General features: G+C 40.4%; 2 protein-coding genes across 3 annotated transcripts in view; one reads left to right on the forward strand and one right to left on the reverse strand.

The window, feature by feature from the left end:
- LOC132399253 (uncharacterized) overlaps positions 1-5,431 on the forward strand; it is a 35,658-nt gene extending 30,227 nt beyond the window's left edge. For both annotated transcript variants that reach the window (XM_059979455.1, XM_059979454.1), the window contains exon 2: positions 593-5,431. In XM_059979455.1, coding sequence (XP_059835438.1) covers positions 684-1,739 — 1,056 coding nt within the window. In that variant the 5' untranslated portion in view covers positions 593-683 and the 3' untranslated portion in view covers positions 1,740-5,431. The remainder of the gene's footprint in view (positions 1-592) is intronic.
- The window catches only part of LOC132399255 (uncharacterized protein C7orf50 homolog), a 393,915-nt gene that overhangs the window by 264,679 nt on the left and 107,005 nt on the right, over positions 1-22,231 (reverse strand). The gene's annotated exons all lie outside the window — the stretch shown is intronic.

Below are 22,231 nucleotides of genomic sequence, written 5' to 3' on the forward strand. Positions count from 1 at the left end.
TGTGTATATTTACAAAATACAATTAAGTTGGTCAGTAAAACTATTGAAAATCTTTTCTTTGTACTTTTGTCGGTTAAATAAATGTTCACGTGAATTAACATATCACAGATTTTTGTTTTTATTGCATTTTGGAAAATATCCCAACTTTTCTGGAAATGGGGTTTGTAGTATTGGTAGAGTTCTAATTTGTTCTGTATTTCATTGAAATAAATAATTTGTTACTCAGTTAAATGTTAGTTATATTTTTATACCTTTTTAACTATTTCCATGAACCATCAGCTAATTGGGACAGCCTCTTTATTAGGCCAAAATGTACCATTCAAGGTGTCCCAATTAACAGGAATCCACTGTAACAGAATGGACTGCAAATCAAATAAGTTGTTACACGTCCTTCCCAGCTTACAAATGCCCATGCCCAAAGACGTAAGCTGTACGTAACGAACGAACAGTCTGAAATGATAACCTCTGGTACCGAGCCCAGAGTGCCATCATTGAGCCAAGATTGATACCAAAATCATTTTCTTTTAGCTACACAGAACTCCTTTTCAGGTAGATTGAAATTAAGTTCAGTTGTTTCTATTGTTCTTTACAGGTTGCAGACCAGTTTGCTGAACTCAGCAGCACAGGATTGAGCTGCAGATTCTCTACATCACCAAGAAAGTAATTCCACAAGGGCTACAATAATGACAACTTCTTACAATGAATCCTTGCACCACTCTTCTTCAAGCAATAGTACTTTGGATCCCAACACATTCATCAAGATTATGGAACTACAAAATATAATCTCAAGGAGTGTTTACGTCTACAGTATATTTGGACTTGTTGGACTATTAACAGGGATCTTCATCCTAATTACTTATATTAGAAACTTCATCAAAAGTACATTTGAAACACTTGACATCTTTGTATTCACAGTGTCTGTGGCTGACTTCCTGCTTATCCTCTTCTCTTTTACTGATATAGTCAGGCCAAACACCGTTACAACCTCTGCTCTCTGTTGTGCAATCCTCTCATTTTGCTTCAACCTCCCTTATTTCTACACAGAGTACATGCATGTTGCAATTTCCTTCTTTCTGGTATTTCAACAGACTGCAGTGACTGAAAGAGCCCTGAGAAAACCTCTCATCGCCATCCTCGCAGTAATCAGCTCGAGCATTCTCTGGTCAGTTCTGATCACAGCACTCATTGGGGTCAGTGGGAACTTGAACAAGGAAGTGAACTGCTACTTAGACCCTCTCGAGGCTCCAGCAAAGTATAACATCGTCAAGTTTGTCTTTGGATTTCTCTTGCCAACGCTCACCATTCTGGGATTTATCCTATATTTCCTGATTCCTTCCACAAATGGCCCCCAAACCTGCAGGATGCCTGACTATTCTTGCCGAGTTTTCCTAGTATTGGTCACGGTGACTTTTATTTGTCGCCTTGTTTACAATATTCTGCTTCTCCTCCGACGAGAGGTAGTCGATAACGACAGAAATTATAAAATGGAAATGATGGCGACCGTTGGAGAGTTGATCATGTTCGTTGGAAGCTGCCTATGCCTTGTGTGCATTCTCATTTTTGATGAGAAAATGAGACAAGCTGCCGGGAATTTCCTGAGTTGCATTACTAAGCCCTGCTGGGTGTACGACTCCAACAGAAACCGAAATAACATGAACCCCACCATTGAGATCAAGGAGCAACCTGAAGAAGCAGCTTCTCTACACTTAAGTCAAAATCATGTACACACACAGTCTTAGAATACAAGAGGAACTGTCCTTCAGACATAGCTCCATAGGCTTTAAAATACTTCAGGTCATCTTGAAAAAGGGGCAAGAGGAGTTCGATATACATGTAAGTCTTTCTTTTTCGTCTATACCAAGGCACAGGAACATTATGTAGTAATCAACTCAAACCAATATCAGTTGAATGTGATATCATTCCAGTATCAAATTCTGATTGAAAATTTTTTTAAATGGTGGCATATTTTAATGTTTCACTCCAATTTTTAAAAAATCCTCAAATGTATGTACTTTGCAGTGAAACAAGATTTCACCCATTTCCCCACTTGCATGGGAAGGCAGAAAATGGTGAAATGCACATAATATGTGATTGTTGTTACCCAATCTTTCGAAAGACCGAGGAGCAACACTCTGGGAGTGATCAACTCCAACTCACAACTGTCACTAATATCATTCTGGAATACATCACAGTAAAATGCATGTTAGCATCCTTGGAACGGTTTTTCTTTACCCGGTGGGAAATGTTAACCAAACGAGGGAGATGTGGATGAAGAATGTTATGTAGATAATCAGCAGAATGACGAGTCCTAAACACTGACCGTTAAAATAATGAGGGTGTACCAATGGCTTCTAAAAGATCACAACACTATGGCAAAGATCAGTTTTTGGAAGGTACGAAAGATGAGCTTTTATAAGCTAATTGTACACTTCAAAACCGATGCAGTCACTATGTTAACATCTTGAACGAATCAAGTTGCAGAATGTAGATCTAATGTTACAAGGTTACAGATTCCACATTGTATCAACTCCTAAAACCACAGGACTGAATTCTTCCTTTCACAACCTTGGCCAAGGAGCCATGGTTGATGCAAGATTAGTGCCTCTGGTGTGAATGGAGTGAAGCCACACTCAATTCTAGCCTTCAAAACGAGACCTGCAAATGGCAATTTTATTGCTGGCACTGGATTAAGAGCTAAGAGTAATAAATTGTTGAACAACAAGGCCGCAAATATTACTTTTCATCTTGTATTCAAGAAAAAAAGGGGGCAACCGTGACCTCAAACATATAAAAGGATGAACTCTGATGAGAGCTGCTAATTAAAATTCAACTCGCATCCGCGTCTGCTTGTGGACAAAAAGGAGTTGCACTTCAGCTGACTCTTCCAGATCTTCCCTCTGAAGAAAAATCATTAAACTTTGCTGCCTCAACTATCAAAAGCTCGGGTTCACCAGCTCACTCCGTCTCCAAGAAGCACAGCCATCCAATATGAGTGAACTTTGCTGTCAAGGCTCATTATCCACAGACACACTGCAAAAGGACTGAGCGGAGAGATCTAATTTCTGGTTCAAAACCACCTCTCTCTTACCCTTATCAATAGATGTAGAATTACATTGAACATAGAACAGTACAGCACAGGAATAATATCTTGGGCCCACAATGTTGTGCTGAACGAATTAAATTAGTAATCAAATGGCTAACCAATTACTTCTGAAGACAACATCCAGATACTTCCATATTCATCACATTCATGGGTTGATCTAAACATCTTTTAAAATTGTTTAACATTTCACCCTCTACCACCACTCCAGGCAGTGCATCCCAGACACCTACCAATCCCTATGTAAAAGATTTACCCCTCATGTCTCCTTTGAAGTTACCCCCTCTCTCCTTAAATGTATGCGCTCTGGTGTTAGACATGCCAACCCTTGGAAAAAGATATTGCCTTTCTACTCTACCAATGCCTGTCCTAATCTATTAGATCCCCCCTCCAGCCTCTGCTGCCCCAGAGCAAACAACCCAAGCTTGTCAACCACTCATGTGCCATCTAATCCAGGCAATATCCTAATAAACCTCTTCTAAAGCCTTGACATCCTTGTTGGCAATGTGCACACTAGTCATGCATGAGAAGGCAGTGGTGAGATGGACTCATAACCTGCTCCAGAAAATACCGCTTCAGTGCTCTCACACAGGAAGTTACCGCATTTCTTCCTGGCAACAATAAAGACAATTTATTTGCAAGGTAGCATAATATGTGAACATTGTTACCCAATCTTTCCAAAGACTGTGTGTTTTATAAGTGCTGTTAAGGAAATCTTGGCAAATAACTGCGGTGTGTTTTGTAAGTGGAGCAATGGAGCCACAGTGCCGCAACTTTAAGGTAGTAATTAGAATTGAACCAAGAAGGCTGCTTTGCTCCTATTTGGTGTTGAGCTTCTCAACCATCATTTCAAAGCCTTTTAGTAGAAGCGAATGTAGTAAACACATTAGCTAAGCCTAAAATGCTTAAGAATAAAAAATGCAGAAGAAGATTAACAAAGAGTTGTAAAGGGGATAGATGTAATACAGCAATTGCTCGATGAACACAAGTCAAGTTCTTTCAATTTTTCCACTTGCTGTTTGGCAGTTACAAAATATATTATTAGCAATTACTCATTCTCTCTTCAGCCCAACAAAACTCAGGAAACCACAGTGTTGAGAACTGTCAGGAACATGAACTCTAAAGCCATCTGTTCCTCTTATACCAACTGTAAGAAACTATTCAAACTACTCAACTACTGGACAATAAAAGATCATCAGCGAACGCAGAGCTACAATATTATATCATTTGTACTTTTTGTTAAAGTCTTTGTTAAATCAAGAGTGGAAATAAAATAGAGATGTCCAGTTATGAGGTAAATATGACCTAAATGACAAAGGAATTTCACTCCATATGCAATTATTTAGCTCACAAATTGTTATTGAATTATGTTATACAGAATGTTATAAGGAAACTTTTGATATCCTGCCATCTTTTCTGAAAGTGATCTTTTAAATGATGAGAAGTAACTGTATTGAATGCAACAGCTTTGTTTATGCATATTTTCAAGGTTATTTTTACACTATTTGCTGCCTGAATGAAAAGTGTCTTAATAATTTTTGCTCTAGCATATTCACCTATCTTAGTTTATATACGTGTTGTAATACTGCCTAACTGTCTTAATTGACAGAAATAGGATACTCCAGCATTCCAGAGACAGCTAAAAGAATAATAATTTCAAAAACAGCTTGCTATTGAAAAATGATCATATATAATCTAGTAATAAAATCATAAGTAATAAAATAATTATATATCAGCTAAGGCCACAGGTTGTCCATTGGTTTGAAAGCCATATGTGGATCTCAGGAGTGAGTTTATATTTATACCACTAAGTAGTAATATAGTTGTTCTGAAGGCTAGCTAAGCCATAAACTTTGCAAATTCCAGATCTATGCTGGTAGCTAGGCAATTAATCTCACTACCTTAATGTGTTTCTGATGTGATGGCTAAAGAGGGGAAAATAAGCTCTGTTAAAGCATATTCAGAAATTAGGGTGTATAGCAAAATACTAACTTCATCCACCAAACTTCAGATCTGAATATGGACTGTAGATAAAATTTAAAATGCAGCTCTGGACAATGGGTTCCTAATAGCTGTAAACTGCAGTTAATTGGAAAATCAGACAATGTTGATTTAACGTTTGTTTTGGGAGTCTGTATGTGGGTGCGAAGAAGGAAGAGTGAAAGTTATATTCATTCAAAGGAAGCATTATAGATACATTGTAAATACAGAATTATCCTTTTGATCTTTAGCATATAAAATGTCATGCAATATTGGGTCAAGCAGGCCCCTCACTCCAAAAAGGTCTCAATATAATGCCTGCTGTGTCTCATTTGTTGAATAAAAGACTACTTCATATCTACGTCTCTCTGGTGTCTGTGTTCACATTACGACAAGCTCAAACAATAATTTGATAGTTTTTCATCATTATTTACAACTAATGATGGAACTCTCTTCTGCATATACCTTTCCAAGGACTCCCAAAGGGAGTCTTGGATCTTTTAACAAAGGAGTTTGAAACAGATAACTTTTCTGGGATGCTGAACATTTTTTTCTCTACAATTTTTCCATCATTATCACCATTCAACAGTTCTCAACTCGATGTTTTCCCTCTTATAATTAGATTTTGCAACAGCTGTCATGTATCTCAACGAACTAGATGACCTTCCCTCTCAAGTCAGCCACAGCTGTCCATCACAGCCTTTCCAGTCTTCCTCCATAACATGCTCTACTATATCCTTTTGATGTTACTACCCCCGCCCAAGTTAAATATAATATCTCACTGTGTACGATCTAGATCTATCTATTCCACATTAGTCCTTTCCCCAAGTCAGATGGCTTTCTCTCTCACCGAGTTATTCCTTCCTCCAAGTATCTTTAAGCTTTTAATAGCCAAGGTTGGCATCACCCAATTACCACATGTCCTGTTACTTATTTCAAAGGGATAAAGCATCTAAGAAAATGAAATTTCAACCAAAATTATATATTTTCTACACCCTTCCCCGAAACCTACCTACGCTTATTTCAATCTTATGTTCAAATTAGATTACAAATGATTGAAAATGACTAATTAATAAAACATCAAGTCAATGGTAAGCAAAGATAATGGTAATCCAATATATTTTGCTTCAAAATTTATTTCTGTTCTGACAAAAAGTCTCTGACCTGAAGCCTTACCTCTGTTGATCTTCCTACAGATACTGCATGACCTGCTGAGCATTTCCCATTGTCATATAAGATTTTCAGCATCTGGAATTTTGCATCTGCAGTTTATTTTTATTTCAGCCACAATCTGGGTTTCCACATCCTTGCTTTCTGCATCTATCTATCTCTCTTTCTCTCTCTCACACACACACAAACTCACTAACTTTTTTTCTCAATGCAAGTTGAATCTTGGCTTCAGGAACCCAAGTGGCACACAGCACAACCTAGTGGCCCACATTCAGTACTGCAGTTTAACAAATTACTGAGAAGCTCTACATTTCCACCCCATTGGTAAGGATTTGGTATTATAGCAACATTAATGCTTCACCACATTCAGCTTTGATAAATCTTTCTGTTCGTGCTTATTAAGTAACTGGGTCCCAGACACGTTAAATAGCTTCATAAACTTGATTGCTTCACATCTCCTCTCAGTTCAACATGCACTGTGGTCTTTAATTCAACTTTTCCACAACTTCCAGCTAAATTGCAACAGAGATTCATCCTTCTTCATGCCTAACAAGTACAAAAGTTCATATGCTGTCAGTCCATCATGTGCTTTAATTAACAGCCCTCAAACGCTCTTTCGTCTATTCAATAATTTGGAGCAATATCAAACTGTATGAGGAAAGCAGTGAGACGGGCCGTATTGAGAAAGCTTGACATATCAGTGCCTGATCCAAGCGCTCGACCCAAATCATGAACTATCGCTCTGCCTGATCTGAAGAGTCACTCTAGCCGGTTTGACTTTTGCAATGAATACATAGAACATATAACAGTACAGCACAGTACGAGACACTTGGCCCATGATGCTGTTCCAACCTTTTGACCTACCACTTAACAATCTATTTATTTTATCCGTGTACCTATCTCCCTAATGTATCAACCTCTACCACCACTCCCAGCAATGCATTAGGTATAAAAAATGTCTCCCCCACCCCCCATCATACATTCCTCCAATCACTTGAAAATTATGCACCCTCATTTAGTCATTTCCACACTGGGAAAAAGTCTCTGTCTATCTTATCATCTCTATCACCTCTACCATGTCATTTTTCACCCTCCTTCATGCCAAAGAGAAAGGCCCCAGCTTGCTTAATCTTTCCGTATAACACATGCTCTCTACAATCTAGGTAATATCCTGGTAAATCTCCTCTGCACCCTAACTAAAACTTCCACATTGTTTCTATGATGAGGTGACCCGAACTAGAGACAATACACCACATGTGGTTTAGCCAGAGCTTTATTTCCTGTAGCTGTTGAACTCAATCCCCCAACTAATGGGGCCAATATTACAAATGCCTTCTTATTCGCCTCATCTTTGACAGATCTATGAACGTGGACCCCAGGATCCTGCTATTCCTCCACACTGCTAAGAATCCTATCATTAACCTTGTACTTTTCCTTTGAGTTTCACCTTCCATTTCACAAGTCCCTGAGTTGAACTCCATCTGTCACTCTTCATTCCATCCCTTACAACCTATGACATCCTTCTACACCATCCACATCACCACTTCCTAAACTTATACACAGCGCCACTCTGTAAGTTCCTGGAAGTGCTCAGCAGACCCTCTATGTCTTTGATCTTATCTTCCATCCTTCTTCATTTCTCAGATAAATCACCCTACTATCCCCCATCCCACTCCTCCAAATCCCTGACAAGTTCCAACCTATGGATAACTTCTCTGGGAAGCTTTTCTTGCACTGTTCAGTGTTTATTGATCCAAACAATTTAAACCTTTGTAATCTTCGGTCAATCTCTTAAACACATACAGACTGATTACTGCCTAACTATTTATCTGTTAAATTCTTGATCCCTTATCATCCTAATCAAAAATCCTACCTTCCATCACTGTACCATCTACAAAGACAGGTGTGCAAAAAGGGCCCAAAGGATCATTGGGGACCGGCGTCACCCCAACCACAAACTGTTCCAGCTGCTACCATCTGGGTAACAGTCCAGCAGCATAAAAGCCAAGACCAACAGGCTCCGGGGACAGCTTCTTCCACTAGGCCATAAGACTGCTCAATTCATGCTGACGCAACTGTACGTATTTCCATGTTATATTGACTATCCTGTTGTAGATAATATTATAAATTACCATAATTGCACATTTAAACTGAGACATAACAATTTTTACTTCTCATGTATTTGAAGGATGTAAGCAACAAAGTCAATTCAATTCACTCTGCTCTGAACTTAAACCACCCACTGTTCAGTTATTCAAGATCTTCAAGGATTACATTGTTGTAAGACCGTTTACCCTGGTTCTAAAAATGGCACCAACCTGCACTTAAGTGACATTTTGATATAGTATAACATTCCAAGTTACTTCTCTTAAGTATGATCAAACAAAACTAGATACAATTGGGACATCCCGGGTAGGGCTCTCTAAATCTGGAGTGAGCGGGTTGGAAGTGAGAGGTAGAATGTTCAATAAGGATCTATGTGGTAAATTTGGTGTCTGGAATAAGCTGCCAGAAGAAATGCTAGAGACAGGAGGCATTTGGACAGATGCTTGAATAAGCAAGGCTTTGAGGGATATGGAGTTAATGCAGGCAAGTAGGATTAGTATAAGTTGTCATGACGGTCAACGTAGATGCTTGGGCCAAAGGGACTGTGTAATGCTATACTGTATATCTCTATAACTCTATGATAAAACAGAAGGGGATATAAGCAAAGAGGAGTTATAATAAGCACCTTAAATCAGCAGAGACATATTGAGGTAGAAAAGTTCAGAGAAAGAATTGCAAAGGCTAGGAGATTGCAGAAGTGCAGGAGGCCAGAGTTGAAGGAGCAGAGACACCTAAAGGTTGTATGATGGGAAAATCTCAAAATTTTATTTATTTAGAGATAAAGCACAGAGCAGGTATTCTGCCCAACAAGCCAAACCAACCAGCAACCCACCCTAGCCTCATCACAGGACAATTTACAACGACCTATAAACCTACTAACTGATTTCCTCCGACAGTCTGATTTCCTTCCTCCGAGTGGAGAAGACCCAGGGAAAACCCACGCAGCCACTGGGAGAACATGGAGAACAGGCGGTGCCGGTATTGAATTCCGGACTCCGATGAGCCAAGCTGTAATACTGTTGCGCTAACAGGTGTCCCCTGTTGTCCCTGGATGGAACTCAAAAATGAAAACATGAAAGAACAGATCTTTTGTAACTAATTTCAACAAATTTGCTGTTATACTTAGATTGGTAAAATTATGATGAAGGTCAGTAATTTTAATCACTGAGAAAATTAAAAGATGTATGTAGATACTGAATAATGTAATGTTTTTTATTTCAACTGGTCCAGATGTTCATCAGTCAAAACATTCAAACATGATCCCAACCCCATATGTCTGAAATTCTAGTTCCGTAGTGAAGGAAATCTGCTTCATTCCTCAAATGTTCAACTAGATTCCTAACAACCTACTCCTGTTTGGGAAGACGTCAGCAGCCATAGGATATTTTATCTCAAGAAGTAAGTTCTCCTGAACAACTCTTCTCCTTTATTCAATTACCACTCCCAAACCATATTAACTACAATCTTACCATGAATTAATCTCCCACTAATTATTTTGAAGAACGTTAGTGTTCTTGAAGATGGGGACATTTTAAAAGACATGACAGCAGGTCTTTAAATTATTTGTCATTAAACGTTTTAACATATTTGCACTGTGCTACATTGCATAGGATATTGTAATTTTAAAAGTTGCATCCGTTTGTTATATAGCCCAGTTTTATCAGAACTGAAATCACACCAATGGTGCTTTAACTCAAGAGAGGACAATAAAAACTCAGTTTTACTGACTGTATAAATAAGGCTGAATACTTTTATTTACCTTTAGCCTGATTCATGAACTATATGGCTGCCACTTAAGATTAAAACCAATCAGACTGGCACCACGTGGCACTGATCCCTTTTGCATGACTGATCAGCAGCTGACTGATTCAATCAATTTTATGATGGTTAACTGTAAAACCAGGGCTCTCTATGGACTCAGTGAGGCAGAGCTCATTAATAGTGTCAACAACGGAACAGGGAGTGAGAAATGGCAGATCCCTAAAAATGGAAAATTAATCTCTACTGCAACAACAGTAAACGATAGTCAGCTCTTGTTGCTAATCCACCAAGAATTTGACAGCATGTTTAGGAGTTCCATGCACACATTGTTAAATGTGAAGATTCACAAGTAGCTGCAAATGACTCAGCTAATCAATGCTGGCAATGAACATTCTGAAAAGATAGCTTGGGACATAGGGCCAGAATGGGGACGGGAGTGATGCTGGGGGCTACTCTGTTCTGGAAACTGAGGTGAAGTTACAACAGCATAATTCTTCACTTCTGCAAAGAAGTGCTGATGATACAACCATTGTTGATAGAATCTCAGGCAGAGACGAGAGGGTGTGCAGGAGTGAGATATGCCAGCTAGTGGAATGGTGTTGCAGCAACAACCTGGCACTCAACGTCAGTAAAATGAAAGAGCTGATTGTGGACTTCAGGAAGGGTAAAACGAAGGAACACATACGAATACTCATAGAGGGATCAGAAGTGGAGAGGGAGGGAGTGAGCAGTTTCAAGTACCTGGGTGCCAAAATCTCTGAGGACCTAACCTGGTCTCAACATTATAATGCAGTTATAAAGAAGGCAAGACAGCGACTATACGTCATTAGGAGTTTGAAGAGATTTGGTATAGCAACAAGTACATTCAAATAATTCTACAGATGTACTGTGTACAATTCTGGTCGCCTCACTATAGGAAGGATGTGGAACCACTGGAAAGGGTACAGAGGAGATTTACCAGGATGCTGCCTGGTTTAGAGAGTATGGATTATGATCAGAGATTAAGGGAGCTAGGGCTTTACTCTTTGGAGAGAAGGAGGATGAGAAGAAACATGATAGAGGTGTACAAGATATTAAGAGGAATAGGTAGAGTGGACAGCCAGCGCCTCTTCCCCAGGGCACCACTGCTCAGTACAAGAGGACATGGCTTTAAGGTAAGGGGAGGGAAGTTCAAGGGGGATATTAGAGGAAGGTTTTTCACTCAGAGAGTGGTTGGTGCATGGAATGCACTGCCTGAGTCAGTGGTGGAGGCAGACACACTAGTGAAGTTTAAGAGACTACTAGACACATATATGGAGGAATTTAAGGTGGGAGGGGTATATGACGCAGGGTTTGAGGGTCACAACAACATTGTGGGCCGAAGAGCCTGTAATGTGCTGTACTATTCTATGTTCTATGTTCTATGTACCATGGAGAGCATTCTGACAGGCTTCATCACTCTCTGGTATTGGTGGGGTGGGAGGGTTGGGGGGGGGCGGGGGGAAGAGTGTAGGCTACTGCACGGGACCAAAAGAAGCTGCAGAGGGTTGTAAATTTAGTCCGCTCTATTTTGAGTACTAGCCTACAAAGTACACAGAACATCTTCGAGGAAAGGCAGCGTCCATTATTAAGGACCTCCAGCACCCAGGACACGCCCTTTTCTCACTGTTACTATCAGGTAGGAGGTACAGAAACCTGAAGGCACATACTCAGCGATTCAGAAACAGCTTCTTCCCCTCTACAATCTGATTCCTAAATGGACATTGAACCTGTGAACACTACCTCTCTTTTTAGTATACATTATTTCTTGCACAATTTTTAATCTATTCAATATATGTATGCTGTGATTGATTCACTTCTTTATTTATTATTATTTTCTTCTTCTATATTATGTATTGCATTGAACAGCTGCTACTCAGTTAACAAATTTCACAACACGTGCTGGTGATAATAAACCTGATTCTGATCCTGAAAGGCCACAACTGGCATTATCATTTAATTAGGACACATGTCTGAAAAATATCACAGAAAGTAGGTACTTGAGATGAATAGCATGGGCTAATTGATGAGGAAGCTAAATAAATGCACAATGAAGAATGTATGAGAAGTTTATGCTGATAAGAGTTAAATTAGGAACAGTTTTCAGGAACAGGATCCTATCAAGAGACGATATGTCGTTGGAGTTTAGGAGAATGAGACTGACCTTATTCAAAAAATATATCTGAAGAAGTCTTGCAGAGTAAACGTTAAGATTTTTCCATGAGGGAATTTAGGTTCAAGATGAAGGACTGGTCATTTAAAACTAAGATATGTAGACATTTCTTCTCTCAGAAGGTATTGAAACTCCAAAATCCTCTGTGGTGGAAGCCAGATCAATAGATATACTTTTAGTGGAGGTAGATAAATACTTTAAAGAATGAAAAATCGTACTGGAACAGTAGACCAATTGAGGCCAAATAGATCAGCCATGATCACATTAAATGATAAGGCTGAATACCCTGATGACCTATTTCTAGCTCCTAGTTCCTAATTACTTATCTGACCAGTTCTCTATTCATTGTGCTTCAGTCAAGCACAGCAAAGGTCAACTCAGAGAACTGCTGTTGCCTCCAATCTGTCATATCACACATAACTTATCAATAAGCATTGTTGGTTAATTTATTTTCTTTGATAAAATAAAAGATGTTTGCTCACTTTAATTTTTTCTTAAAGCCATTAATTGTGTCCTTGGCCACCTCTTTTGTCATGATGAAGTGGGGCAACACCTCTTATTCTTTCTAAGTAGCCTCCAACCTGCCGGCATGAACATCTAAAGTAATTTCTCCAGTAATTTCTCCCCTGCTTACTCCTTCTCTTCTTCTCACCTGTCCATCATCTCCCTCTAATACCCCTCCTCCTTCCAATTCTTCCACAGTCTATTCTTCTCTCCTACCAGATTACTAATTTCTTCAGCCCAATTTCTCACTTAGTCCCCACCGCCCACTTTCCCCCTCACCTGGTATCACCCATCATTTGCCAGATTGTACTCTTTCCCCTCCACCAATCTTCTTATTCTGGCTTCTTGCCCCTTCCTTTCCAGTTCTGATGAAGGTTCTCAGCCCAAAACATTGACTGTTTATTCACTCCTATAGATGTTGCCTAACCTGCTGAGTTCCTCCAATATGTTGAGTGCCTTACTCTGGATTTCCAGCACCTGCAGGACCTCATGTTTATGAATTGCATCTAACAAGCACTTCCTGCAAGTTTAAAACACGATATCTCAAAACCAGAAATCCTGAAATGATCAAACATTGTTTAAAAAGTGCTTTAAAACAAGGTAAGTCATGGGCCACAGCCAATACCTGTAGCTTTGCTTTCCATTTGACTAGATGGTGGGGAATGTACTGTATATGTTAACTTATTAGTGCTTAATGTAGCTCTGCTGAATGTAAGTGACTGACTTAATACTGCACAAAAGTACAAGCTGAACTTATATACATCACCCCCGGGTTACAAGTGCCTGACTAATAGACACCCCTTACATATGAACATGCTTCCATAATATTATTAAATTCAAAGGTCAGATGTACAGTGGCATGCAAAAGTTTGGGCACCCCTGGCCAAAATTTCTGTTAGTGTGAATAGCTAAGTGAGTAAAAGATGACCTGATTTCCAAAAGGCATAAAGTTAAAGATGGCACAGTTCTTTAATATTTTAAGCAAGAGTACTCTTTTATTTCCATCTTTTACAGTTTCAAAATGACAAAAAAGGAAAAGGGCCTGAAGTATAAGTTTGGGGACCCTGCATGGTCAGTACTTAGTAACGACCCCTTTGACAAGTATCATAGCTTGTAAACACTTTCTGTAGCCAGCTAAGAGTCTTTCAATTCTTGTTCGGGGGATTTTCACCCATTCTTCGTTGTAAAAGGCTTCTAGTTCTGTGAGATTATTGGGCGATCTTGCATGCACTACTCTTTTGAGGTCTATCCACAGATTTTCAATGATGTTTAGGTTGGGGGACTGTAAGGGCCAAGGCAAAACCTTCGGCTTACACCTCTTGAGGTAGCCCATTGTGGATTTTGAGGTGTGCTTAGGATCATTATCCTGTTGTAGAAGCCATCCTCTTTTCACCTTCAGCATTTTTACAGATAGTGTGATGTTTGCTTCCAGAAATTGCTGGTACTTAATTGAATTCATTCTTCCCTCTACCAGTGAAATGTTCCCCGTGCCACTGGCTGCAACACAAGCCCAAAGCATGATCGATCCACACCTGGGCTTAACAGTTGGAGAGGTGTTCTTTTCATGAAATTCTGCACCCTTTTTTCTCCAGACATACCTTTGCTCATTGCGACCAAGAAGTTCTATTTTAACTTCACAGTCCACAGGACTTGTTTCCAAAATGCATCAGGCTTGTTTAGATGTTCCTTTGCAAACTTCTGACACGGAATGTTGTGGTGAGGACACAGGAAAGGTTTTCTTCTGATGACTCTTCCATGAAGGTCATATTTGTGCAGAACAGTGCACCACCACTACAGAGTCTGCTAAACCTTCCTGAAGGTCTTTTGTAGTCAAACAGGGGTTTTGATTTACCTTTCTAGCAATCCTACGAGCAGTTCTCTCGGACAGTTTTCTTGGTCTTCCAGACCTCAATTTGACCTCCCCCATTCCTGTTAACTGCCACTTCTTAATTACTTTACGAACTAAGCAAATGGCTACCTGAAAGCGCTTTGCTATTTTCTTACAGCCTTCTCCTGTTTTGTGGGCAACATTTATATTGATTTTCAGAGTGCTAGGCAGCTGCATAGAGGAGCCCATGGCTGCTGATTGTTGGGACAAGGTTTGAGGAGTCAGGGTATTTATAAAGCTTTGAAATTTACATCACCTGGCCCTTCCTAACAATGACCGTGAACAAGCCATAGACCTAACAAGCTATTTAAGTTCTGAGACCTTAAGTTATCTGACAGCTCAAATCTCTTGGGGTTCCCAAACCTTTGCATGGTGCTCCTTTCCTTTCCCCCCCCCCCACTCTAAAATTGTACAAAACAAAAATAATACACTAATCTTGCTTAAAATGTTGAAAAGAATGTTTCATCTTTAACTTTATGATTTTTGGAGATCAGTTCATCTCTACTCACTTAATTATTTACAGTAACAAAAATTTTGACCGGGGTGCCCAAACTTTTGCATGCCACTGTACATATAGGAATTCACTCCTACGAACTGCAGAACTAAATTGATCTCCCTCTCCCTCCCCCCTCCCCCCGTGTTTAGGATTTTTTTCTTATTAGTAATATGTGCTTTCGATGCCTTTCATTGCAATATTATGGAGATGCAATTACCACACCACATGATTTTTTTGTGTACTTTCCCCAAATCAACTTATGGACATCTGTTAAAAACGGAACCATTCATTAACTGGGGACAGACTGCCGTGAGATATGCCTTTATGACTACAGTGGCCATGTCAGAAAACAATTGGTCATACAGCATCTTGCTTGCCAAATTGTTTGTCCAATCAGCACCGGCCAGGTATTTATTTAATGATTGATGTCAACATTAAAAGCCTGGACAACATCTGTTGCCATAAACTCGCAATTAAGCCTGAACAATTGAGAGACAACCAGCTGAGCCTGCACATTATCTTAAAATAAATATCCCATGTCAATCCTGTCACTTAAAAGCTTTGTGTTTTCAGAGTATCTGTCATTCCCAAACAGAAATACGTGTGGCTTAGTATTGATTCCAAGTTTCAGATCTTTGTTGAGTGGTATACATTCCTAAGAACAAGTCCAGCTGGCAAAGAAAGGCAAAAAACCTGAGTCAACACATATTAGAGAAAATTAGTTCTGATCATGGCAAGTCTCAGTTCCGAAAAATCTCAACAACAGTAACAAGAACACAACGTTATATTAACAAGAACACAAAATTACATTCTGGTAACTTCATTGCACACACCTTGTTAAATTTATCTTAGAGATATTCAACAGAAGAATAAAGGATCCAATGTGATGAGAAATTATTCATTATTTAGAAAAAATAAGAAATGGTAACAAATACTTCCCTTCCCAAGAATAAATTTATTCTATGCAGTGGCTTACTAAAGAAAGACTAGGTCAGTTCTTGGTGACACTATCACACTAAGAACCAAAGGATGTCTCTGTCAAAGTACTTTCATGTAGCTCGCTCAAACAAGTCAGTCAGCCAAAAATAAATCACCACGGAAAACTGCAGATAAACTACACCTTAGGGTTCTGAAGGACGGAGTGGCAGAGGTTGTGGAGGCATTAGTAATGATCTTTCAAGAACTACTAGACTCTGCCATGTTTCCAGGGGACTGGAAAATTGCAAATGTCACTCCACTTTGGAGGGAGGCAGCAGAAAGGAAATTATAGATCAGTTAGTCTGAAAGATTAGTCTGAAAGTTAGTTGGAAAGATAATAGAATCAATTGTTAAGGATGAGGTGATGACACAGTTCGAGATAGGACAAAATCAGCATGGCTTCCTTAACCTGTTGAGATTCTTTGAGATTACAAGTAGGATAGATAAAGGGGGTGCAGTGGAAGTTACATACTTGGATTTTCAGAAAGTCTTTGACAAGGTGCCACACATGAAGCTGCTAACCAATTTAAGAGCCCATGGTAATACAGGAAAGTTACTGGCATGGTTAGAGCATTGGTTGATTGGTAGAAGGCAGCGAGTGGGAATAAAAGGATCCTGGTCTGCTTGGTTGCCAGTGACAAGTGATGTTCTGCAGGGGTTGGTGCTGGGACTGCTTCTTTTTATGTTGTATATCAATGATTTAGATGGTGGAATAAAAAGGTTGCAGATGATTTAAAGATTGGTGGAGGAGCAGGTAGTGTTGAGGAAACAGGAAGGCTGCAGAAGGACTTAGATAGATTAGGAGAATGGGCGAGAAAGTGGCAAATTAAATACAATGTTAGAAATTGCATGGTCATGCACTTGGGTCGAAGAAATAAATGTGCAGTGTATTTTCTAAACAGGGTGAAAACCCAAAGATCTGAGATGCAAAGGAAATTGGGAGTCCTTGTGCATAACACCCTAAAGTCTAACTTGCAGGTTGAGTCGATGGTGAGAAAGGCAAATGCATTGTTCACATTCATTTCAAGAGGTCTAAGATATAAGAGCAGGGATGTGATGCTGAGGCTTTATAAAGCACTGGTAAGGCCCCACCTTGAGTACTGTAAACAGTTTTGTGCTCCTCATCTAAGAAAAGATGTGCTGCTATTGGAGAGGCTTCAGAGGAGGTTCACAAGGATGATTCTGGGAATGAAAAGGTTATCATACAAGGAATGATTCAAGGCTCTGGGTCTGTACTCACTAGAATTTTGAAAGCTAATTTCACTAAAATCTTTTAAATGTTGAAAGGCCTAGACAGAGTAAATGAAGAAAGGATTCATTCCATGGTGGGGGGGTCTAGGTCAAGAAGGCGCAGCCTCAGAATAGAAGGGAGTCCATTTAAAACAGATGTAGAGAAATTTCTTTAGACAGAAAGTCAAAAATTTGTGGAATTTGTTACCAAAGGCAGCTGTGGAGGCCAGGTCGTTGGGTGTATTTAAGGCAGGGATTGATAGGTTCTTGATTGACCCCGGCATCAAGGTTACGGGGAGAAGGCTGAGGAGAGGAGAGAAAAAAAGATCAACTGTGATTGAGCAATGAAGCAGCTCAATGGGCCGAATCGCCCAACTCTGCTCCTATGTCTTTAGTCTTATGAAAATATCACAAGCACAAGAGATTCTGCAGGTGCTGGAAATCCAGAGCAACACACACAAAATGCTGGAAGAACTCAACAGATCAGGCAGTACCAACAGGAAATGAATAAACAGTTGACGGTTTGAACAGAGATCCTTCATCCGCAATGCAAAGGAAGGACAAAGACGTCAGAATAAAAAGGTGGGTTTAGAGGAAGGATGACAAGCTATAAGGTTGAAAGTGATGGGTCAAGCCAAGTGGGTGGAAAAGGTAAGGGCATGAGAGGAAGGAATCTGATAGGAGGAGAAACTGGACCGTGGGAGAGGGAAGAAAGAGGGGCACCAGAGGGAGGTGAACGGCAGGTGAGGAAAAGAAGCAAGAGACTCAAGTGGGAAAAAGAAAAATTATTAGAAGGAGAAATCAATGATCATGCCATCAGGATGGAGGCTACCTAGATGGAATAGGAAATGTTGTTCCTCCACCCTGCGTGTGGCCTCTTCATGAGAAAATAGGAGGACACGAGCCAGCATGTCAGAATAGGAAAGGGGATAGGAATTAAAATGTATAACTACCAGGAAAACCCACTTTTGGTGGATTGGGCAGAGGTGCTCGACAAGGCAGTCCCCCAATTTAGGTTGAGTTTCACCAGTCTACAGGAGGCCTCGTCAGAAGCACTGGACACAACAGGTTCACAGCTGAAGTGCTGCCTCACATGGAAGTACAGTTTGGGGTCCTCAATGGAGGTGAATGGGGCAGTGTCGCATGTCTGTCTCTTGCAGTGATAATGTGCCAGGAGGGAGATTTGTAGGGAGGAGTGAATGAACAAGGGAATTATACAGGGAATGATCCCCGCAGAAAGTGGAGAATGGGGGGGGGGGGGGGGAGAGGTAAAAGTGTGTTTGGTGGTAGGATCCTGTTGATAGTGAAAGTTGGGGAGACTGATGTGGTGGATGGGGAGGCTCATGGAGTGGTAGGTGAAGACAAGATGAACTCTATCCCTGATAAGGAGGTGGGAAGAATGGGGTGAGCATCTGGAAAATGGAGGAGATACACAGAGGAGAGCATCATCAATGGTGGACAAAGCAAAACCCCGTTCTTTGAAGAAGGAGGACATCTCTGATGTCCTGGAAAGGAAGGCTTCATTCTGCAAACAGATACAGCAGAGATGAAGAAATGCATAAAAAGGAATGACTTTTACTGGAGACAGGCTGGAAGAGGTATAATCAAGATAGCCATGGGAATTGGTAGGTTTATAAAAGATGTTGGTAGACAGTTTGTCAGTAGAGATAGAGACAGAGAGTTCGAGAAAGTGGAGACGGGTGTTAGAAATCAACCAAGTAAACCTAAGGGGCTGTTGGAAGTTGCAGGCAAAGTTCATGAAATTGAGAAGCTCAGTATGGGTGCATGAAGCAGCACCAATGCAGTTATCAATGTAGCGCAGAATGAGTTAGACAGCATTGTCAGGGAAAGCTTGTAACATTAAACTGTTCCACATAGCCAATGAAAAGACAGGCATAGCTAAAATGTAAAACATGCTTTTGTATATTAATGCAAATTGCTGCTGCAGCGGGATATAATCCTGCTCCTCACCCTCCACACTATCTAGGTGAGGGGAATACTTGCTGGACTGGGAAGAACTTAACCACCATTTAGTTGGTGCTCCTAAGCAGATCTTTAACCTGTATCAAACAGCTATAAATACAGAGGAATTATTGCTAAACACAAGAGATCCTGCTAATGCTGGAAATCTCGAGCCACAGACAAAATGCCGGAGAAACTCAGCACATCAGGCAGGATCTACGGATGGGAATAAACAGTGAACATTTCAGGCTGAGAACGTTCATTAGGAATTATTCATCACAATTATTTCTCAGTTGTAAATATTGCATAATGCTCTGATCTTAAATCACACACCCATTGTAAATGCACTCAGCTTGTAAACATAGTGCAACATTTCATACACTTCAGAAAGACCTACATTTTGTTGGTGAAACTATAATAAGGGCAAAAGAAAGAAAACCTCAGTGAATACACATAAAAAGCTGAAGGAACTCAGCAGGCCAGGCAGCACCAATGGAAAAGTGTATTGTCAACGCTTTGGTCCAAGTTCCTTCAAAAGGACTTCAACAATTTTCATCATGTCCACTGAGAATTATGGACAAACAAATGGATGATGTGGGAGGAAAAAAAAACAGAAGGAAAGTCAAGAAAAACATCTTGAATACAAATTCCACCATCATTTCGGCAACAAAATCTAAACACATGAAAACACCTCAAAATTAAAATTAGCAACCTTTTGAATGTTCTTAAAATGCAACAGTCATTTAAATAATTAACATGACAATTAGAAAATGGTGATGAAGTGCACAGCCCATTTTTGCACCACAGAACTGTATGCAGCCAAGTTCATGACAACAAGGACAGAATTAGGAGCAAGAATACATCAAACAACTCACTTCCAGTGTGCATTACAACCATGGCTCATACTCAGCTTCAACTCTACCTGTCTACATTATATCCATAACTCTAATTTCCCAAGATGTCAGGTCTTTCTGTCTTAGTCGTGAAATTATGTAATAATTCTGAATTCTCAGACTTTCTGGTGAAGAATTTTGTACCTTCACTACCAAATGAACTAAAGTTGTTTCTCCTCATCTTGGTCCCAAATGGCCGACTCTTCTTCTGAACATAAGCAGATGGAGATACTATAAGGATATCACCATCTTGTTGCACTCACCTCAATAAGCAAATGCTTTGAGAGGTTGGTGAAGTACTACATCTGCAGCTTGCTGCCACCCAAATTGGACCCCCTACAATTTGCCTACCAACACAACCAATCGACAGACGACTTAATAGCCACTTCTATTGCGTCAAAGAAGGATTCTTATGTGAGAATGCTGTTCTTGGACTACAACATTCAACACCATAATTCCATCCAGGCTCGACAGGAAGCTCAGAGACCCTTCCTTGTGCGGCTGGATCAGATCGCCAACAGGTGGTAAGAGAGGGCTCCCTCACGTCCACTCCTCTGACTCTCAACACAGGAGCCCCTCAGGATGGTGTGCTAAGTCCCCTCCTTTACTCCCTGTATACCCATGACTGTGTCGCCACCCACAGCTCAAATCTGCTAATTAAATTTGCCGATGACACATTGATTGGCCTAATCTCAAACAACAATGAGGTGGCCTACAGGGAAGAAGTCATCTCTCTGACACGGAGCAGTCAAAAAAACAACCTCCCAATGTTGCAAAAACAAAGGAGCTGGTTGTGGATTACAGGAGGAATGGAGAAGGACTGATCCCTATTGACACCAATGGATCTGGGGTTGAGAGGATAAACAGCTTTAAGTTCCTTGGCACCCACATCACCAAGGGCCTCACGTGATCTGTACACACCAGCTGTGTGGTGAAAAAGGCACAACAGCATCCCTTTCACCTCAAACGGTTGAGAAAGTTTGGTATGGGCCCCCAAATCCTAAGAACTTTCTACAAGGGTACAATTGAGAGCATTCTGACTGGGTGTGTTGCTGCCTGGTATGGGAACTGCACCTCCCATAATTCCAGGATTCAGCAGAGAGTGGTGTGGACTGCCCAGCACATCTACAGTTGCAAACTTCCCATAATTCAGGACATTTACAAAGACAGGTGTGAGGAAAGGGCCCAAAGGATCATTGGGGACCCGAGTCACCCCAACTACAATCTATTGCAACTGCTAACATTCGGGAAGTAGTAACACAGCATAAAAGCCAGGACCAACAGGCTTCAGGACAGCTTCTTCCACCAGGCCATCAGACTGATTAACTCACGCTGATCTGAGTGTATTTCTATGTTACACTGACTGTACTATTTATTAGAAATTATTATAAGTTACTATGATTGCACATTGCAGATTTAGACGGAGACAGAAATCTTTACAGAACGTAAAGATTTTTACTCCTCATGTATGTGAAAGATGTAAGAAATAAAGTCAATTCAATGTCGTATGACATGGCCGATCATGGTCGATGACCATAATTGATCTTGCCAAATTTTTCTCCAAAAGTGGCTTGCCATTGCCTTCTTCTGAGCAGAGTATTTACAAGATGGGTGAACCCAGCCATGATCAATACTCTTCAGAGATTGTCTGCCTGGCATCAGTGGTCGCATACTGTAATCAGGACTTGTAATATGCACCTGTTGTTCATATGACCATCCACAACCAGCCCCCATGGCTTCAAATGACCTTCATCAGGGGCAAAGCACTTTGCCCAAGGGTGACCTGCAGACTAGCAGAGGGAAGGAGCACCTTACACCTCCTTTGGTAGAGACATATCTCCACCCCACTACAGGATTTACAAATCAAAATAGGTTGCTCAGTTGTAGCAGTTAATGCTGGCATTTATGCTCCACAGTTTCCACCACCCTTCCTCTCTAAATTCATGTGTTCTTTTCACAAGCATTTTCTCCT

Source organism: Hypanus sabinus, chromosome 9 (genome assembly GCF_030144855.1).
Source record: "Hypanus sabinus isolate sHypSab1 chromosome 9, sHypSab1.hap1, whole genome shotgun sequence".
Lineage (NCBI taxonomy): Eukaryota > Metazoa > Chordata > Chondrichthyes > Myliobatiformes > Dasyatidae > Hypanus > Hypanus sabinus.